Source organism: Homarus americanus, unplaced genomic scaffold, assembly GCF_018991925.1.
Source record: "Homarus americanus isolate GMGI-L3 unplaced genomic scaffold, GMGI_Hamer_2.0 scaffold56241, whole genome shotgun sequence".
In the NCBI taxonomy this organism is placed as follows: Eukaryota; Metazoa; Arthropoda; class Malacostraca; order Decapoda; family Nephropidae; genus Homarus; species Homarus americanus.
The window spans coordinates 1069119-1086760 of record NW_024740202.1 but is presented as its reverse complement, the minus strand read 5'-3'; the positions used below and the strand labels follow the sequence as shown (position 1 = coordinate 1086760).

At 39.0% G+C, this 17642-nt stretch overlaps 1 protein-coding gene across 2 annotated transcripts; it reads left to right on the top strand.

The window, feature by feature from the left end:
• The first annotated feature begins 239 nt into the window (after window positions 1-239).
• LOC121875292 (ataxin-3-like) lies at window positions 240-16104 on the top strand. Of its 2 annotated transcripts, XM_042379759.1 has the most exons (9): window positions 240-324; window positions 2736-2900; window positions 3181-3317; window positions 3755-3909; window positions 7233-7339; window positions 10378-10567; window positions 12151-12303; window positions 13408-13542; window positions 15118-16104. In XM_042379759.1, the coding sequence occupies exons 1-9, from the start codon at window positions 301-303 to the stop codon at window positions 15198-15200; spliced, it is 1149 nt and encodes a 382-aa protein (XP_042235693.1). In that variant the 5' UTR covers window positions 240-300; the 3' UTR covers window positions 15201-16104. The 2 variants fall into 2 exon arrangements, with proteins under 2 accessions (XP_042235693.1, XP_042235694.1); XM_042379760.1 differs by lacking the exon at window positions 12151-12303.
• Window positions 16105-17642: the final 1538 nt, after the last annotated feature.

Below are 17642 nucleotides of genomic sequence, written 5' to 3'. Positions count from 1 at the left end.
ATTGGTGGGTGAGTTGAGAGTTCTATCATCTGATTGGTTTATATCCATGACGTCACTCCCATAAACATTCGCCCTGGTATGAGTTGATTCATTCTGTCTAAAACTAAGATAACATTCACAGTTTAAATACCACAAAATTCCTCTGTAATTATCCATATCCTAGCATATAGTAGAAAAATAGGGAGTGTTTTATATATTGAAACTTGAGCGAAAGGGTTTTAGAAAAATTAGATTTAAATTTGGTTAATGAGGAGGAAGTTTTGGGGAAGGTGTCAGTAGAGGTTGTGGTCAGTGACAGCCATGGAGTTGGTGTATCACGAGAAGGTACAGGACCATAATGAACCTTTACCTGAAACACACCCAATATTCTCATAGTAGATATGTTTAATTAATTACCTCTGTCCCCTTATCGGTTTAGTCTGATCCATTGTTTATACAGTAGAGGTGTTTTTTTTTTGTGTTTTTACTTGCCATTGCATGCTTGTACACCCTCCCATTATCTAACAGTCTTTACAGTCGATGTGATGTTAACTAAAAGAAAAGGTACTCTGGTAATGGTACTCTGGTAAAGGTACTCTGGTAAAGGTACTCTGGTAACGGCCACCACCAGAAGGAATTGTTCGAATTGGTTGAATTTTTTTCTACACACTAGTATGATATTAAACATAAAAATGGGTACATTTTTACTTGAAGACATATGAGTCCCTAGGGGTTGACCAATATGTTTTTCCAGTGTATTTTTGTGTGTTTTAAACGAATCTGACCGTCATTTTGGGTGGAAATTGCACGCCCCCAACAATAAAGGAGGAGAGTCTGGGAAATCGGGGTTTTTGCGTGGGAGAGAAAACGAAAACGAGTCATCTAATCTAACAAAACCTAACCTAACCCAACCCATAGCTGGGGGCTCCGCCCCCAGACTTTCAGTAGGCCTAGTTTAAACTAACCTTAATGTTTCAGTAGTTAAAACTTTGGGGCGCTCCATGTCCGAAAGTACAATACCTTAGTTAGAAGTGGAAGGACCAGTGATACGTAAGAATTGGATAGAATGAGCGTCTCGTAAAACTCGTCAATAAACTTAAAATAATTGTAGGAGCACAAATGACAACCAACCTCCACCATGGCCATTGTGAGATTGGCCAATGAAATTACCCAGGCTGCTTCCTTTGAAAAAAATCAAATGTGATTGGTCGAAAAAAATTCGCGTGATGATATCGGTACATCATTGGTCACAACTGGATGATGTCAGTCAATATTGCGCATGCGTGATGCGCCGATAACATCTCGCATAGATTTAAAACTACGTAAAATCAATTAAATTCAATTGTGTCGCTATTATCCATTTCCGCCATGTATATATGGAGTTCAAAATGCTCAGAATAGCGAGATCTAAATGTTTCAGTAGTTCATAACTTCTGGGTGCGCTATTTCCTCAAGTAAAATTATGCCCAAAAATGGAAACGACGATGCAGAGAACCTAATAGAACCTGACCAAACATAACCATAGGTTGGGTTTGTTAGGTCAGGTTCTGTGCATTATCGTGTTAATTTATGTGTTAACAACTTGCCTTAATATTGAGGTTGATATACATCAGCAATGGCGAGGAGGAATTCATGGAAGCGTTTACCATCAATTATAGGAAATGTCTCTTGAAGAGGGAGTCAGCGAGGAAAACAACAAAAATGGTGCCGGGAGGAGAATTGTGAAGTGGGATAGAGTAAATAAAAAAATGAAAAAATAAAATAAAATAATTAAAATCATAATAGAAAGTAGTCGTTTCTTTTAATATACTTAAAATCATCAAAAGATAAGTACAGTAATCCTGTGTTGTTTGCGGGAATTATGTTCCTGAAACCCCCGCGAACAGCCAAAACCGCGAATACTCTTTTAGGAATCACTGTACCTGTGGCCACCAAACAGCTCAGGTAGGTCATGCACTTAACCACTCCGTGCTCTCCACTCACGGCCCAGTGGTCACACTGATGCACTGTGCCGGCATTTATTAACATCATTATTTGAAACTAATCATATTGTAGTATAATACTGGAAAAACGTAAACACAGCTACAGTATATACAAAAAAAAATTATTTACAAGTAAATAAAAAATGTTTTACCGTATTTCGCTGAGGTCGGCAACACCCGCATTGCCAGCCTCTCCCTGCTGTCCCGGCGTCTGCCCGCCTTCACACCAGCCAGCCAGTCCTCTTCCACCCACATTCCTCCACTTGAAGACTTGTATTCTGACAAAAGACACAAATGAATTGTCAGTCTTCACCACATCTCGAGCCATAGCTCATACCACCTCTGAGCTTGTCCATTAAAACTGTTTTTTCCGTTAAGGTCATCACTATTCTTGATCTCTTGGTCACTTTAGAGTCTTTGCATTTTCATAATCCAATATCTAATTAGTGTATTTGGTTAGCTGCCAGAAAAGGAAGTCTACCTTTTTTTATGCAAGTACTGATGACACTTTTGGAATCTTACAAGAGTGGACAAAGGCAGAGCAATTTTGAAACTGGAGTATGAGATACATTGCACATGTGCAGTACAGTTACAGTATTAAATTATTTCCAAAATACAGAAAACCTAACTGAAGTCAAAGTTAACCAAACATAACCATACTTATTTTTATTTGGCTACACAATTTTGTAATTTAGGTTTTGAACAATTCCAAAAATGCCTGAACAGAATTTTTGCATTTTATTACTTTCAGCTCACTGTATTGTATTATTACAGCAAGATGGGCTGTTGTGTGGCCAACATTGTCTCAACAACCTCCTCCAGGGTCAGTACTTCACTGCTGTAGATCTGGCAGACATAGCACAGCAGATGGACCAAGCTGAACAGAGTCACATGGCCGAGTTGGGCATGCACACTGATGAATTTAGACGGTTTATGGAGGTATGTTGCATGATTAGTGACAGGCGTAATTAGGTTTTAGAGACTGGCTTCCAGGTCACAGGATAGAAAGAGATGGCACTGTGCTGACAAAGATTATCCGTAATTATCTCCACAGATACAGACAGTACCGTACATTCATAAAAGGTACCCCCGATGCTAAGCAAAACCTGGTTAAGTAAAGTTAATAATCCCATAGGTGAGGGTTATGTATGTAAACATCATGTATAATTAGATAGTGAATTAAGAATTACAAAAAGTTAATAAAAGTGTTGTTTCTCAGCAACCCTCAGTGAACATGGACGACAGCGGTATGTTCAGCGTCCAGGTGCTGACCTCCGCCCTGCGAGTATGGGATCTCACTCTGGTGCCATATGCCTCCACTAATGCTTTAGCAAGAGCGGCACGGGACAATCCAATGTGAGCCGGAGGATAATTAGTTGTTTCACTGAAAATAAGTATCTGATGGTCAAATTGCCTTACTCTTACACTATTGTTTGTATACCCCTGCTGTCTTGGCACTATAGAGTACATTGTTTATATTCTTGCATGGTCTATGTTCAGTACACTGTATGTTTGGACTGTCAGTTTACTTGCTGAACTTTATGCCAAAATTATATACTGTACTGAATATAGGTAAACTTGTACAACAATTTTACTGATTAAATATGTCTTAGAATATCCATTTATCCAAAAAGTACTGTTAGGTGAGATTAGACTTGGATTGGATAGATTAGATTGTAACATTCAAGACAAAACAATTTATTAGGGCAGGTTAGAGTAAATTTGACTAAGTTGAATTAGGTTAGGTAGAGCCCTTTTGTTTCAGCCTTGTAACATGGATTTTCCTCTTACAGAGAACAACAGGCATATATTTGTAACTTCAAGGAACACTGGCTGACAGTACGGAAACTGGGCCATCAGTGGTTCAACCTGAATAGCCTCCTCTCACAACCTGAGCTGATCTCCAATACTTATCTGGCACTGTTCCTCACACAGCTCATGCATGAAGGTTAAAAAAAAATTATTTATTTTTTATTTTTTATTATTTTTGTTGTTGTTGTTGTTGTAGCAGCTAGATGCCTTCTACCAGGCAGCTCGCATGACTGTGTATGCTCAGAATGGGAGAGAAGAGGGAAGGTGGTACATCATGCTTTACCACTTCATCACTCCCCATCACATTCATCTGGCTGAGGTTGCCCTCTCAAGGCAGTAGGTCTGATAGAGCTCTTACAAGGTTGTAGGTACTTCCTGGGAAGGTGTTGGAAGCATAATGTGTTGTCTAATGGTAGACCCTGCTGCCTTATGGCATCACGAAAAAATTGTGACCAAGTCCCAGGTTGATGATCTGACTTTCTGCTTCATTTACACACAATTGCAGGGTCTCAATTGTTTCTCTTACTGTTGACAACACAACATACATACTGGACCAGTATATTGTTTCTCACACTTTTTTGTATTTTTTTACTGTAATGTTTATTTATTTTTGTTAATATTTGTTTATTATTATTATTGCTACTTTATTATTTTTATATTTTTGCTCCCCCTGGTCCCGATGTGGGTCAGTGTCCTGCCCTCTACTCAAATTTCTGGACTTACCTTCTATTTGCACATTGAGTCTGGAGTTAACCACTCAATTTTTTTTTACTCTTTTACTTTTATCCTCTTCACCAATGATCAGCTCGTTAGCCGCTTGGGCTATCGGTTACATCTCTATTATGCACTGTTGGCAAGCACTGGGCATGCACTGGCTCCTGAATGTATCTGAACCTGCCCCAGTGCTTGTCAAGTCTTGTCTTGAAAGAGCTTACACTCGGTGCCGTCACAACACTTTCTGGTAGATTGTTCCAAGAGTTCACAACTTTCACTCCGAAAAAGTTTCCCCTCACAGTTTTCTGGACTTGCGGATTCTTCAATTTTAAGCTGTGACTCCTTGAGGGGCGAGCGTCCGCCAGCTGGTGGCCCTCCTTTGGACATTTTCAATCAATTGACAGTCCCTAGCATATTTTGGGGACCAGATGGGGTGACAGTACTCCAGACTGGGAAGCACCTCACTCTTGAAGGTCGTTACGAGGCACGGACCGTCTAGATACCTGAACGACCTTCTTATAAGACCTAATAATTTAGTTGCCTGATTCACCTTCTTCTTGCAATGGCCCAAGAACTTCAGCTCATTGTCAACATACACACCTAGGTCCTTCTCACATTGAGTCTCAAATAGTGCAGTTTCTTCATCCCGTTGGGACATATGATACGCCTCCTTACCGTTGGTACGCCCCAGGTGCATCCTCTTACACTTTGTGACATTGTATCTCAGCAGCCATTTCTTCGACAACTCTTGAAGCTCACAGAGATCCTTCTGCAGCTCTTCACAGTCCGCTTGGTTCTTGATTTCCCGAAATAACTTGGTGTCATCCGCAAACATTTGTATGGAGGAGTTACAGCATCAGTCATGTCATTTATGAAGCAAACAAACAGCAGCTGGCCCAGTACACTGCCCTGTGGTACCCTCTTGTGACGGGTACACATGATGATTTCATGTCATTAATCACCACACACTGCTTGCGGTCATGGAGAAAGTCTCCGATTCACGCTAGGACATTTCTCTGAATCCCGCACCCTTCCAGTTCATTTTTAGCCTTTCATGAGGTACGCTGTCAAAAGCCTTGGCAAAATCTAGGTATATATTGTCGATATTACCACCCGTTCCAGAATATGGGTCCAAATATCCAATACCTTGAGCAATTGTGTTAAGCAGGAGCGCCCTGGCATAAAACCGTATTAGCAATCCTTTACAAGGTTGTTTCGTAGTAGATGTTCCAACATGGCATCTCTTGTAATGCCGGTCAGGCTCACTGGTCTGTAGATATTCGTGGAGTGACGATTTCCCTTCTTGAAGATAGGACTCACATAGGTTTTGACTTTCTACTGTATTGTTGAGACAATTATGTGTCCCATTTGTGACATCTTTTAGGATAGTTTGTGAGGGTTACCACATTTTTAGTTGTAACATTCAAGGTAAGAAAGATATTTAGTTTGTTATATCATTTTGTTAATGTGACCAAGATTCAATAGTAGTTGGCACTGTAGTCTTCACCCCATGAAGCAGTGACTCAGCCCCTGTTAAACTGAACTTCATTCAAACGTGAACCTGGATAAACTAGACCCTATCTCGCCTGTCTGCTTGGGGGTGATATAATTATCACTGTTACCTGTTTCACAAGGGGGAAGTGTATGAGGTGGTGGAGCATTCTCTGGTTTGTAACTCAAGGGATCAGGTTTGCCTTTTCCATCCACTCACTTGAATGCTGTGCTCCTTTATGGAGGAAGTCATGGTGATATTTTGCTTGTTCCTCAAATATTTCATGTATTCTAGATTATTTTAGTAATGAAATGGAGTTTCTAACTTAACTAGAACTGCATTTACAGACTCTGGTAGTTTAGACTCAAGGAAAACATCCCCAGCACCCAGAAACATTCTGGGGAATGGGCTAGTGTCTGTGTGTGCAAGATGTCTAGATTAGGCACTCGGAAACTTTTCCCAGTAACCGGAAAAGATTCCGGGGTTGAGAAAGTCGTCTGGTTAGCCGGAAATCTCTCATCCCCAGAAGTGCTCTACACCAGTTGTTCTGACTCACAGGGATATAACTGTACTTGGATACCAGCTTAGTGTAAATTAAACTCCTCAACTTAAATTTTAAGGTTGGTTTTCTATGTTTATGTTGATTAACTAATTATTCATTCTCTTTCAGTAATAAAATATAGGTTATATGTGGGTAAAATAGGAAAAAATAAAGACTTTGGCTGGCCCTTCGGTACCAGTTAGGCTTTTTTCCCATTGGATTAATCCCTCTGGTTTGGCAAGGTTTTTTCGGCACTGATTAGTCGCCAAACTGGAGGGTTTACTGTATACTAAAATTATAACTACATGATTTGTTCAAACATTATTCTCATGAGAAACTGTTTTAGCATTTATTAATTAATTTCTGTTACTATTCCCAAAATTGCGATCTGCCAAGAAAAAATAAAGCGACAGGTACTGTAGTTGCCATATGCAGGTACTGTACCACTTTCATATTGAAAATTTCTGGATATCGTTACATCATTGATTTGGGCAATTGTACCAGTATAAGTTTAATGCATTGACCAGATGGGTTTGGAGGAATATTATTAAATTCAAGCACAGTACAGTATACTGTACTGTACAGTATATCACATTTCAGGTACTGTTATCACTATGCTAAGTGGGGAATGGTATATGCTTATAGCTATCATAAGTTTTTTATCGTCAGTTCAGACTTAACTTGAGTAAGAATTTTAATCTTTGCTCTACAGGTTATTCAATATTTGTGGTAGATGGTAAGCTGCCTCCATCTGAGGCAGATGAGACACTTCGTCTTCACCCAGCACAACAGACCACCAAACCCAGGCTGCTCTCTGAGGTATGGAACCTTACATTCATTAGATAAGGTTGAGTTAGGTTATGTCATGCTAGTTTTCATATGTAGAGTGATTGCTACTTTGTGTCAGCTGATATGAACTTTTCTATTACATGTGCTGGTGAAGGGCTGAGAGTGACAGGTAGATAGAAGCATTAGTTATTAAATGAGTGCACACTTGAGAAGCTTCAGGTAGATTTAAGTTAGAAGTTTTATTGAAGAGGTTTAAGGCAAGAAATAGATGACTTTAACATAACTTTATCATGAATATCAAGAAGTGAACTTTTGATCATGTTTGAACTCTACAAATAGCTGAGTGTAGCAGCACACAAAAGTTCTGTGTGACAAGTGGATGATGAAACGTTTCTCCACAACACTTTTAGGTTAAGGTAGTGTCTAGCAGGACCTGTCATATTGTAGATCTGGGTAAAGATACGATGTCACTGGGGAAAGTGTTCTCATTATGGCATTTGAGACTTAGTTAAAGGAATGGTGTCAAGTGGGTAATATTTAAGGTCAAAATAGTTTTAAAAGATCAAGATTGAATTCCCAATTCTTAGAAGTATTTGTTGGGTCTTCATCTTTGTTATTTATTGAGTTTTGGTTTTGTCATGCAGTTCTCTACCATGTTGTTTGAGTGGAAAATAAAGTTTTATTATTTAGAGGGATTTGATTTTTTATTATTATACTGTACGTACTAAGGTTGCTAGGTCGTCAATAATTTCACTGCCTTGTCCCGTTGTCCCGGAAAAATGTGTCGGGACGCATCATTATCCCATGCGGACTGGCCCTGATGGCCTGATACATTCACTTGAAAAAACACTATATCAAATATTCCTGTGTATGAGTTCAATGCCTCATATAATATAATGATAAAAGTGAAAGTTTTTGTTCTACATTTAAAAATTTGTGTGCACAGTTCTTATCTCGTTTCACAAAACAACGTGATACAGTTTCTCTGTGCTAAGTTGTGGCACCGGCGGTGAACTTTATGTGTTGTAAAGTTTATGTCGCAGTCATGGCTAGAAGTGCATGATTGGGTGGGGTCGCTAGGAAAAAGGTTGGGAACCACTGGCTCTAAACTAAACCTCTTGCACAGACGGACACTAGCCCAATAATACCCCAGAATGTTTCTAGGTGCTGGAGATGTTTTCCTTGAGTCTAAACTACTGGAATCTATAAATACAGTTCTAATTAAGTTAGAAACTTTTCTTTTCTATAATAATAATCCAGAATAGTTTATCTAAAAGTTTTGTTAAATAGTATATTTAAAAATAAAAAATCTATATGATATGGGCATGAATAAAGCGTTGTGTTACAGCAAAGACTGTTATTCTCCACTCCCATGGAGCTGTGGGGGATTATTGGGTCACGTTACTAACCTGACCTGATACAATGTCAGGTCACCCAGTGTTGGGTGGGGGATTAGTGGGTCTTATGACCTGAAGATGTCTTGAATGACATTTTATACCTATGAGGTATATACATAGTACTATACTGTATTGTATATAGAGGGTACAAAGCACGGATTATTACAGTAGTATCTTTACTAATTAATGAAAAACAAATATAAACAATTTTGTATCATGAATGGGTCAGTACAGTAGACAAACAGTGGGGTGGCAAGGTCACTTTCACCCTCTGGCTGGGAGGTGGGGTGTCGACAGCCAGGAGGGGAGATTAACGCTTACTCTAGGATTATGAAAGGCAGGGGTTTCATTTTTTCGCTTATAAAATGTCACTGACTTGACTTAGGAGAATATAACGTGCATTGCTGGAATTCTTGTAAGATAGCTATTAATTTGCGTGTAAACATACCTTATTTTGCACCACACAGAATAATTTTAGTAACTTTCCTCATTATTCAAGACATTTTTAGAAAATTCTCTCGATTTTCAACCTCTGAAAATTTGTTCTGAAAGCCAAAAATTTGTGAAAATTACGGCTTTGGGAATGATTTTCCAAGCAAGTTTTAATTCCAGCTATCGGAGAGTTCTGGGTTTGAGGGAATCCGGCTAACGGAGATATGTATTACTGTGTATTCCCAGTCTCTTGTTTACAGAGCGGTAACATCTGATCGTTCATGATATCCATAATAATGTTGCCAGCACTTACTATCTCTCAAGCACTGATGTTATCACTGCTCAGGAGAGTTGGTGCTTGCCACAGGATCTCTCTAGAGCACTTAGTAAATAATATTGTAGCATATTTATCAGTACAGTACTTAGTAAATATTTTTTGTAGTGCATAATGCATCTCATACTCCCTGGTTTATTCACTGATCAGTTGTCTAAGTGCAAAAGTAGCCAGATCGAGCCATTGTGTATCAATTAATTTTAAAATAGAATTGATAAATTTAAATATTATAAGACAATGGTTTCGTAGTGCTGTTAATGTGCGTACCGTGTGTCTTATCACGTCACCTCACCTCCTGCTTCATCACCTCACATCTCGCCTTGTCAGCTCACCTCACAGTTACAGTTATTTATTACTGTACTGTACTATTTACTTTAATCTTCTATGTTTACATTTAAAACAAAAATATATATGATACAGGTAGTACAGTAATTATAAATTGATTATTTTATGCGGCAGCCAAGGCATCGCTAGGTGCAAAAACTGAACAGAAATCATATGGATAATTGAACACAAAGATTTGGAAATTGTTGAATAATGTCAAAATATTCCAAACTTGGTTAATTAAATTTTTTGGGGTAATTCTAGTGACCCAGAGCCCCCTTTTTTGTCAAATTAATGAGGGTAAAGTGTATCTTTAAAATGATTTGTCAGGAAGGCGAAGGAAAAGATTTTTGTGTCCCCCCCCCAATAGGAACATGATAGCTTGAAATTGCATTTGTAACTAAACTAACAGAATTTGTATTGGGAGGAAAACTTATGTTGATGTATGAGGGAAAACAATTGACAGTGAATGAAGTGAGAATCAGTAATGCTCTTGATTCTGGTACCTTAGTGGGAAACGGTTCACACGGCTGAAAAAAAAGAGTTTACACAGCCCTTGTAACGTAGGTGTACTTAAATAGGTATCAGACGAAAGGAATAACAGCAACGAGGACAGTGACTTGAAGGCAGCCCTCGCAGCCAGTCTGGCTAATGTTGCCTCATCCCAGGGTGAACCATCCCATGTGGAGGGACATGATGATCTACAAGCTGCCATACAAATGTCTCTCCAAAAGGCATCCACCCTACACAAGCCTCACACCCCTACAGAAGGTAAGGATGCATTCATTAGGTGGTGCACAGTCTTTTGTTCAGATCATGCACGTAGTCTCTCTTATCTCCTTTGCATAATCACACTTTTGCACATATACAGTAATATTCCCAATTCAGCCTAACACTCATTGCTTCATACTGTATTTGTATTCTGTCTTTGATGCCAGGGTTGTGTTTAATGTACAGCAGAAGAGGTTACTCCAGGGGTGTGTTCAGATGGGCATCAGTCAGTTGAGAATGAACATGTGCAGGACATAATTTTTGAGCCAAAGTACTTCATCAACACTAGAAAACTTATCCTAAAAACAAAGTCACAATGCAGCTCAGTTATTTCTAACTGAAGGTGTTGTGATGCCCCATTAACTCTGATAAAGATTGGGTTAAGAATAACTGAAAATCTTTCTCAAGGAATTTATGGTCACCAATCTTTCTTGGAACTCCTTCCTTAACTTGGAGTCTTGCTGCAGTACATTTCAGTGTGGGCATCACCATGAAACTTACCGTAGGTGTGTCTTGTAGGGATTTTAAGGTTGAAAGGTGTACTACTATTCTCTCTGCAAGTTGCCTGTCCTGGAGGCTCAAATGACATCCTGTCACCAATTTGTTTTAAGTTTAAATGTTAGGTAGGAGAGTAATGGCTTACAGGGTTGTTGGTAGTCTGTGGGCCAGATGGATGAGTATATATATTAATCTATTTATGTATAATTTTTATTTTTTAACATTTTTTATTTATTTATTTATTTATTTTTAAACTGGGATTAGCCCACCCTGGCACAGGTCACAGACCCACATCGGGGCCTGGGGGGCAAAAATGTAATAATAATAACAATAATAATAATTCATAATAAATAAAATTTATAAATTAAAATACTAAAAACAACAATAATAACAATAAAAAACAACAACATGATAATAAAGACGTAAAAAAGGAAAAGAAAAAAGATGACGAGTGAGTGTCCTCCTAACATTAACCTCTGGCATGTAAGATGTATGGTGAGTTTTGGACCCTTGGTAGGGGGGGTGTCTTATGAGTTGACCAATTAGGCAACTGGCTTAGTATCTGTGTGAATGGTGAGTCAATTTTGTTCAAGCAAGTTTGAGGAGGAAATTATATGTTGTTTGTAGGAGAATGGTGACACAATGAAAGCTTATTTTTAGAGTAATTAGACAAGTTATGGAAATAAGTAATCATACTGGTTCAGTACTGTAATTGATAAAAAGAACCAAGCAGTGTATTTTCATTATTACAAATGTTTTTTTTTTCTGAAAAGTTTATCCATAAATCAAAGCTTGGGATAAATAAAAATTTTCTCATAACTGTGAATCCTTGTAAATTGTGGTCGATCTATATTTGTGACACTACTGTGTATATTAAGAGAAAGACTGGAAGAGTGAGTGTGTGACTCCTAAACATCATGTAATAAACAGGATCTTATTCCCCCATACAGTGTTTGGAACCATGGGAATGTGTTTTGTTAACTTCTTGCCATCCAGGAATTTCTGAATCCCTTCCCCATATTAGTCATGTATTTAGTGAGCATTACTTTGTTCTTTTTACATGTTTCACTTTATTCCTGCATCAGATGACTTGGAGAAGGCCCTGCAGCTGAGCCTATCTAGTGAGGGGGAACAAGCTACCCCAACAAATCAGATTGTGGCAGGACCTTCCCATGAGGAAGAGTACCTGGAGGCAGCTATTCGTTTGAGTTTAGGTCAGCACAGTCCAGAGGCTACAGGTATGACCTTTCCTCTAAGTGCATGGCACGGTGTTGATATAAGTCATTGGTGTTATAGACCATGCACGGTGTTGATATTATTATTTTAATAATTAAAAAATAATAACAAAATACCTGTACTAAAAATAAAAATAATACATATGCAAAAAATAATAATAAAAACCATAAATAAATACAAAAACAAGAAAAATAAATCAAGAATGAGAAACGATGTACATTATGTATGTTGTGTTGTCAACAGTAAGAGAAACAATAGAGACCCTGCAATTGTGTGTAAATGAGGCAGAAAGTCAGATCAGCAACCTGGGACTTGGTCACAATTTTCATGATGCCATATGGCAGCAGGGTCTACCATTAGACAATACATTATGCTTCCAATATCTTCCCAGGTGGTAGTACCTCCCTGTTTGGTAGCTGCCTGCTACCTATGTCGTATTCCCGGCAGCTTTGTTTACGTATATTATCAATATGTCATCTAAATTTTAGAATGACCAATAATTTTAATGTAAAAATGCAAAAATATTCAAGAGACCAACAAACTCGATGTTCACTCCACTGTAAACAAAGTTAAACTGAGAATCGTTGTTGCATGATTCAATCAGCTGATTAGCACACAAAAACTGTTCCCTGTTCTGTATAGATTATCAATATGTTAACTAAATTACAGAATGACAAATAATTTTAATATAAAAAATGCAGAAATATTCAAGAGACCAACTTTCTTGATATTTACTCCACTGGAAATAAATGTAAACATAGAACTGGTTACTGTATTGGCAGACTGGCCCATCAGCTGATGCACACAACAAAACGTGTTTGTTGTAAGGCTTTCGTTAATCAAAGTTTTGTTCGTTAATCGAACCGAAAATCCTTATGGGAGCTAATTCGTTAACCGAAATTTCGTTAATCGAACAGTTCGTTAACCGAGGGACCACTGTACTGTATTACCAAAGACGTACTCATCTGCCTGGTTTTATTCCACTGCTCTCCTTCTTTTTCTGCTCTGTGAAATTCATAATGTTTTTAATCCTTCTCTTACATTTTGTTGATTCATTCATTCTGATCTTGGTTATAGTTATAACTGCTCCATCATTACCATGGCAGATGATGACCTGGAAAGAGCTTTGCAACTGAGCCTGTCTACAGAGTCAGAAAAAAATAGTCCATCAGATCACTCTGCAGGATACTCATCCACCAAGAACCAACTCCCTCACAGTCATCACAGTCCAGAGGCTGCAGGTAGGCCTACAAGTGTTCTTGAATGTAAACTTTAAGGTGATACAGTAAACCCTCAAGATCCGGACCCGGTAAATCCGGATTTCGGAAGATTTGGACCAAAAAAATTGGGACTCTCGGCTAAGAAGCATTCCTGAGAAGCCTTCCCAAAACAGGGTGAAGTTAGTGTTGCCAAGCTCTCCTCAACAGCTAATATTTAACTCACTACCTTGCAGTCACACATGCAGATGTGTCATACAATAAGACTTTCACTCCTTATGCTTGCTGTCTTTATTCCCTTGTTGGGTGTGTGTGTGTGTGTGTAATGTTAGGGATGTGTGGGGGGTGGTGATGGGGTGAGGGGGGTGTTGGGGTGTGTGTGTGGGTGGTTGTTGGAGGGTGTGTTTGTGTGATGTAGGGGTGTATGCGTGATGTGTGGGTGGTGTTGGTGTGTGTTGACGGAAGAGAAACCTTTTTTGGGGGTTAGGGTCGCGTGGTCAGTCCCCCCCCTTCCTCACTCGAACGTGATAATTTATGTATTGTGGTTGCAGGTGTGAAGCTTCATGACATCAATAGTGTATAATGAGTCTCCATATGCCCTGGTTTGTTCACTGATAGGTTTTCTAAGTGCAAAAGTAGCCAGATCGAGCCATCTTGTATCAATAAATTTTAAAATAGAAAAAATAAAGTCAAATGTTGTAAAACAATGGTTTAGTAGTGCTGTTAGTGTGTGTGGCTAGGCCTGTCACCCCATTAGTGCAACTCGGAGTTACATTTATTTATTACTGTATTATTTTACTTTTTTTAGTATTGTATGTACATTTAAAGAAATATTTGCTTGCATAATAATTATAAATAGACCCAGAGCAGAAAAATCCAGCATTACCCAAGCGGTTGGTCTTCCCACCATCCATGTGAGGATGTGGCTAAACATGGTGCAGTCTTTCATAACACCAGGTACCTTTGTCGCCAGGCCCGGAGCAGAAAGGTTTGGAGTGATTTTCTCTCCATTTTCTCAGATTTTCTGGTAATTGCTTTATATCATTTATTTTTCATTTTTATACATTTAATACATTCACCGTAGGCTGAAGTAGGTTTACTGTATCATGTGTCTCAGGTGTTTCCATAGGTGTGAGCATAAATGGAATTAATCTCAATTTAGTGAACTAGTTCACTAAATTGAGCGAAAAATAACTAAAAAAAATGCCAAATCGAGAGTTCGTTAGATCGGATTCAGTTAAATCGAGAGTATACTGTATTATTATTATTATTATTATTATTATTATTATTATTATTATTATTATTATTATTATTATTATTATTATTATTATTATTATTATTACCCCCAAGTCCCAATGTGGGTCAGTGACCTGTGCCTGGGTGGGCTAATGCCTGTAAAAAAAAAAGAAAAAGAAAAAAAAGATACTTCCTTTACTGTGTACACTGCACACCTCCTCAATACTCACTTTATTTTTGCTACACTTTAACTGTGCACTCCAACTCCAACATTATCTCCTCTTTCACTCTAATCATCTTAACTGTTTCTTAACCTTTACTTCAACATATTCAAGATAAGACAGAGCATTACTTGTGTTCCAGCCTCCAGCACTCATGATGAACCAGACGTCGAAGAAATTCGCAAGAGACGACTTGCCTTCTTAAGCAAGCAGAAGACACCTTGACCTTCCTAGTAACGGCCGCTTCTCCTGTGAGGAGGATTGTGATGTATTCGTTAACTACCGCATAAGCTGCCTTTATGGAATATAATTCCACACCTTGTTCAACATGAATCAGGTCAATTTATACCAGTGTGCTTATTTTGTAAGTGAACTATTCTGAGCACAATATAAACTGTCTGCATATAATTGTACAGTAAAAGGATTTCTTAATATATTTGGATAAGTTTGTGTGTGTGTGTAAGTGTGCTCCTGTATGTATGTATGTATGTATTTAGAGGATTTTGACTCTACAGACTTTAGTTTATTGTTATATTTTTAATACTACATCACCCTGAGGAAGCTTCTTTCTGAGAGAGAGAGAGAGAGAGAGTGACCACGAGGATCCTCTACCACATCTGATACCCCCTATGGTTTAACTTATCTCCCTCTACCCAATAGTAGTGATTCATAAGACCTTATTGGCAGTAAAACAGCACCAGGGTGACAACTATTCTTGGAGTAAAATTTGACAGCATCAGTATTAATAAACAGAAGATGTTGACAGTGGGAAAGATATTTGAACTTTCATAATTCCATAATATACTGGTTTATGGAGGTTGTAGTCAGGATGACACATCTTCTGGTGAGCTGGCCAATACATTAATAATCATCATAAACTCATGGATAGACCTGTGTATGTGTGTGTGCGTGCGTGTGTTCATTTAAACTTAATAAAAACTTCTATGCAAGAAATACATTCATAATCAATCTGATTGAGAAAGAACCATTGTTTGTTCTTTTATAGAAATATGTACAGTACAGTATAGTCTGGTTTACGCGGTTAATTAAACCCATGGAGGTCCGTGTATAAAGTGAAACGCGTAAATAAAATAACAGAACATATGGGATTAATTGAAATAGAGACTGGGCCGACCTCCAGACTACCCTTTTTTTTTGGCTATCGCCGACACAATATTGTACAGTGTAGTAAAAATAACATCTTAATTTTATGATGGTATGCACACACAATTAATATATAAGAGAAATATAAATAATATTAGGTTTTTTAACACTTACGTTAGTAGAAGAGATGGCTGGGCACACGGGGATGGGGGGTTGGTTCTGAAGGAGAGGGCAGATTATTGGCCCTCACCTGTCTATCCACCACAGAGGCTAGCAGGGCCTCATCGTCAAACCCCTCGAAGTCCATATCCTCACTATCACTGACTTGGGCTGGCTGTGGCGGGTGAAGAACACGGTGATGTTTTGTTGACGGCTAGCATTGATGTGGTCATGATACAGCTGAACATAGGGCTCCAGGGATTGCAACAGAAGGTTATTAAACACTTCGTAGCGATGATTGTCTGTTTCTTTGGCAAGGATAAACTTCATTCTCTCGGCTAACTCGATGACATCCTTCACATCAGCATGTGTTAGTTTTTGCTCTTGTTGTTCTGTAACACCTCGCTGCTCACTGATGTCATCGTCTTCCAACATATCATCCGCAGTCACCTCAGGTTGCCTCATTACCTCCAGGATGTCGTCGTTGGTGGTCTCGGAGAAGCCTGCAGCTCTAACACTTTGTGCAGCCTCTCTTGCATTCTCCAATGCCACAGCAACAGACTGAGCCTCGTCAGCCACTGCTTGCCTCTGCCCTTGGGCCAGGTAGTTCAGGGCTTCTCGTGGGTGGTGGGGGTCCAGCGGAAGCCATTGTGTAGAAAGAAAAAAACAAAACCGGTTCCTGGGCACGAGTGAATATACACGGTAGTGGAAAGCGTGGGTGGCAGGGGTGGCAAGGATAACTAGACCAATCACGGTGTGCGGCGGAGAGGGCGCGTGGGTGGTAAGGATACGTGGCCCAATCACAGTCTGCGACGTCACCGGCGCGAGTCTGACGTCAGCGCCCAGCACCTTGCCCTGCTGCTTGCCGCGTATATGATGGCATTTACCGCGTAAATAATAATTATCGCTTCTGGACAGGTGCCGCGTAAATGGCCGTCCGCGTATAAAATATCCGCGTAAACTGGGACTATACTGTACAGTACTATATTACTAAACCTGGTAAAGAATTAAGCCACTATAAGGAGATGGCCCCAAGTATTGTCTCACTTCATAATGAGTTTATAAGTCATCGCTCTCTTAGTTTAATTCAAAGCCTTTTAGTGAGTGGGAGCACAAAATGAAGTAGCCATTTTTATATGCACATGCACAATTGCACATATAAACTGGAGAAGAAAGGAAGATCATTGGGCTGTGAATGAAGGGAGAATCTGTGCTTTTATGTTCATCATCCTTCCTGCACCATAGCAAGGCTAGAAGCAGTGGCAAAGTTATATTCAGTAAGTACAACCCACAAGAGTGGCTGTGACTCATTTATGACACGAAAGACAGCTGTAAGTAAACAGAGAGACACAGTAGTTAAATACACAGAATGCTCCCTCTTTCCCACTCATTCTCCCTCCCCTC

What these genes read in the sequence shown, in the direction of transcription:
- LOC121875292 (XM_042379759.1), top strand. Translation starts at nt 301, where the DNA reads ATGGAGTTGGTGTATCACGAGAAG. An exon ending in AGTTGGTGTATCACGAGAAG is followed by an intron (nt 325 to 2,735) that starts GTACAGGACCAT and finishes GTATTATTACAG; the next exon opens with CAAGATGGGCTGTTGTGTGG. An exon ending in GCACAGTCCAGAGGCTACAG is followed by an intron (nt 12,304 to 13,407) that starts GTATGACCTTTC and finishes TTACCATGGCAG; the next exon opens with ATGATGACCTGGAAAGAGCT.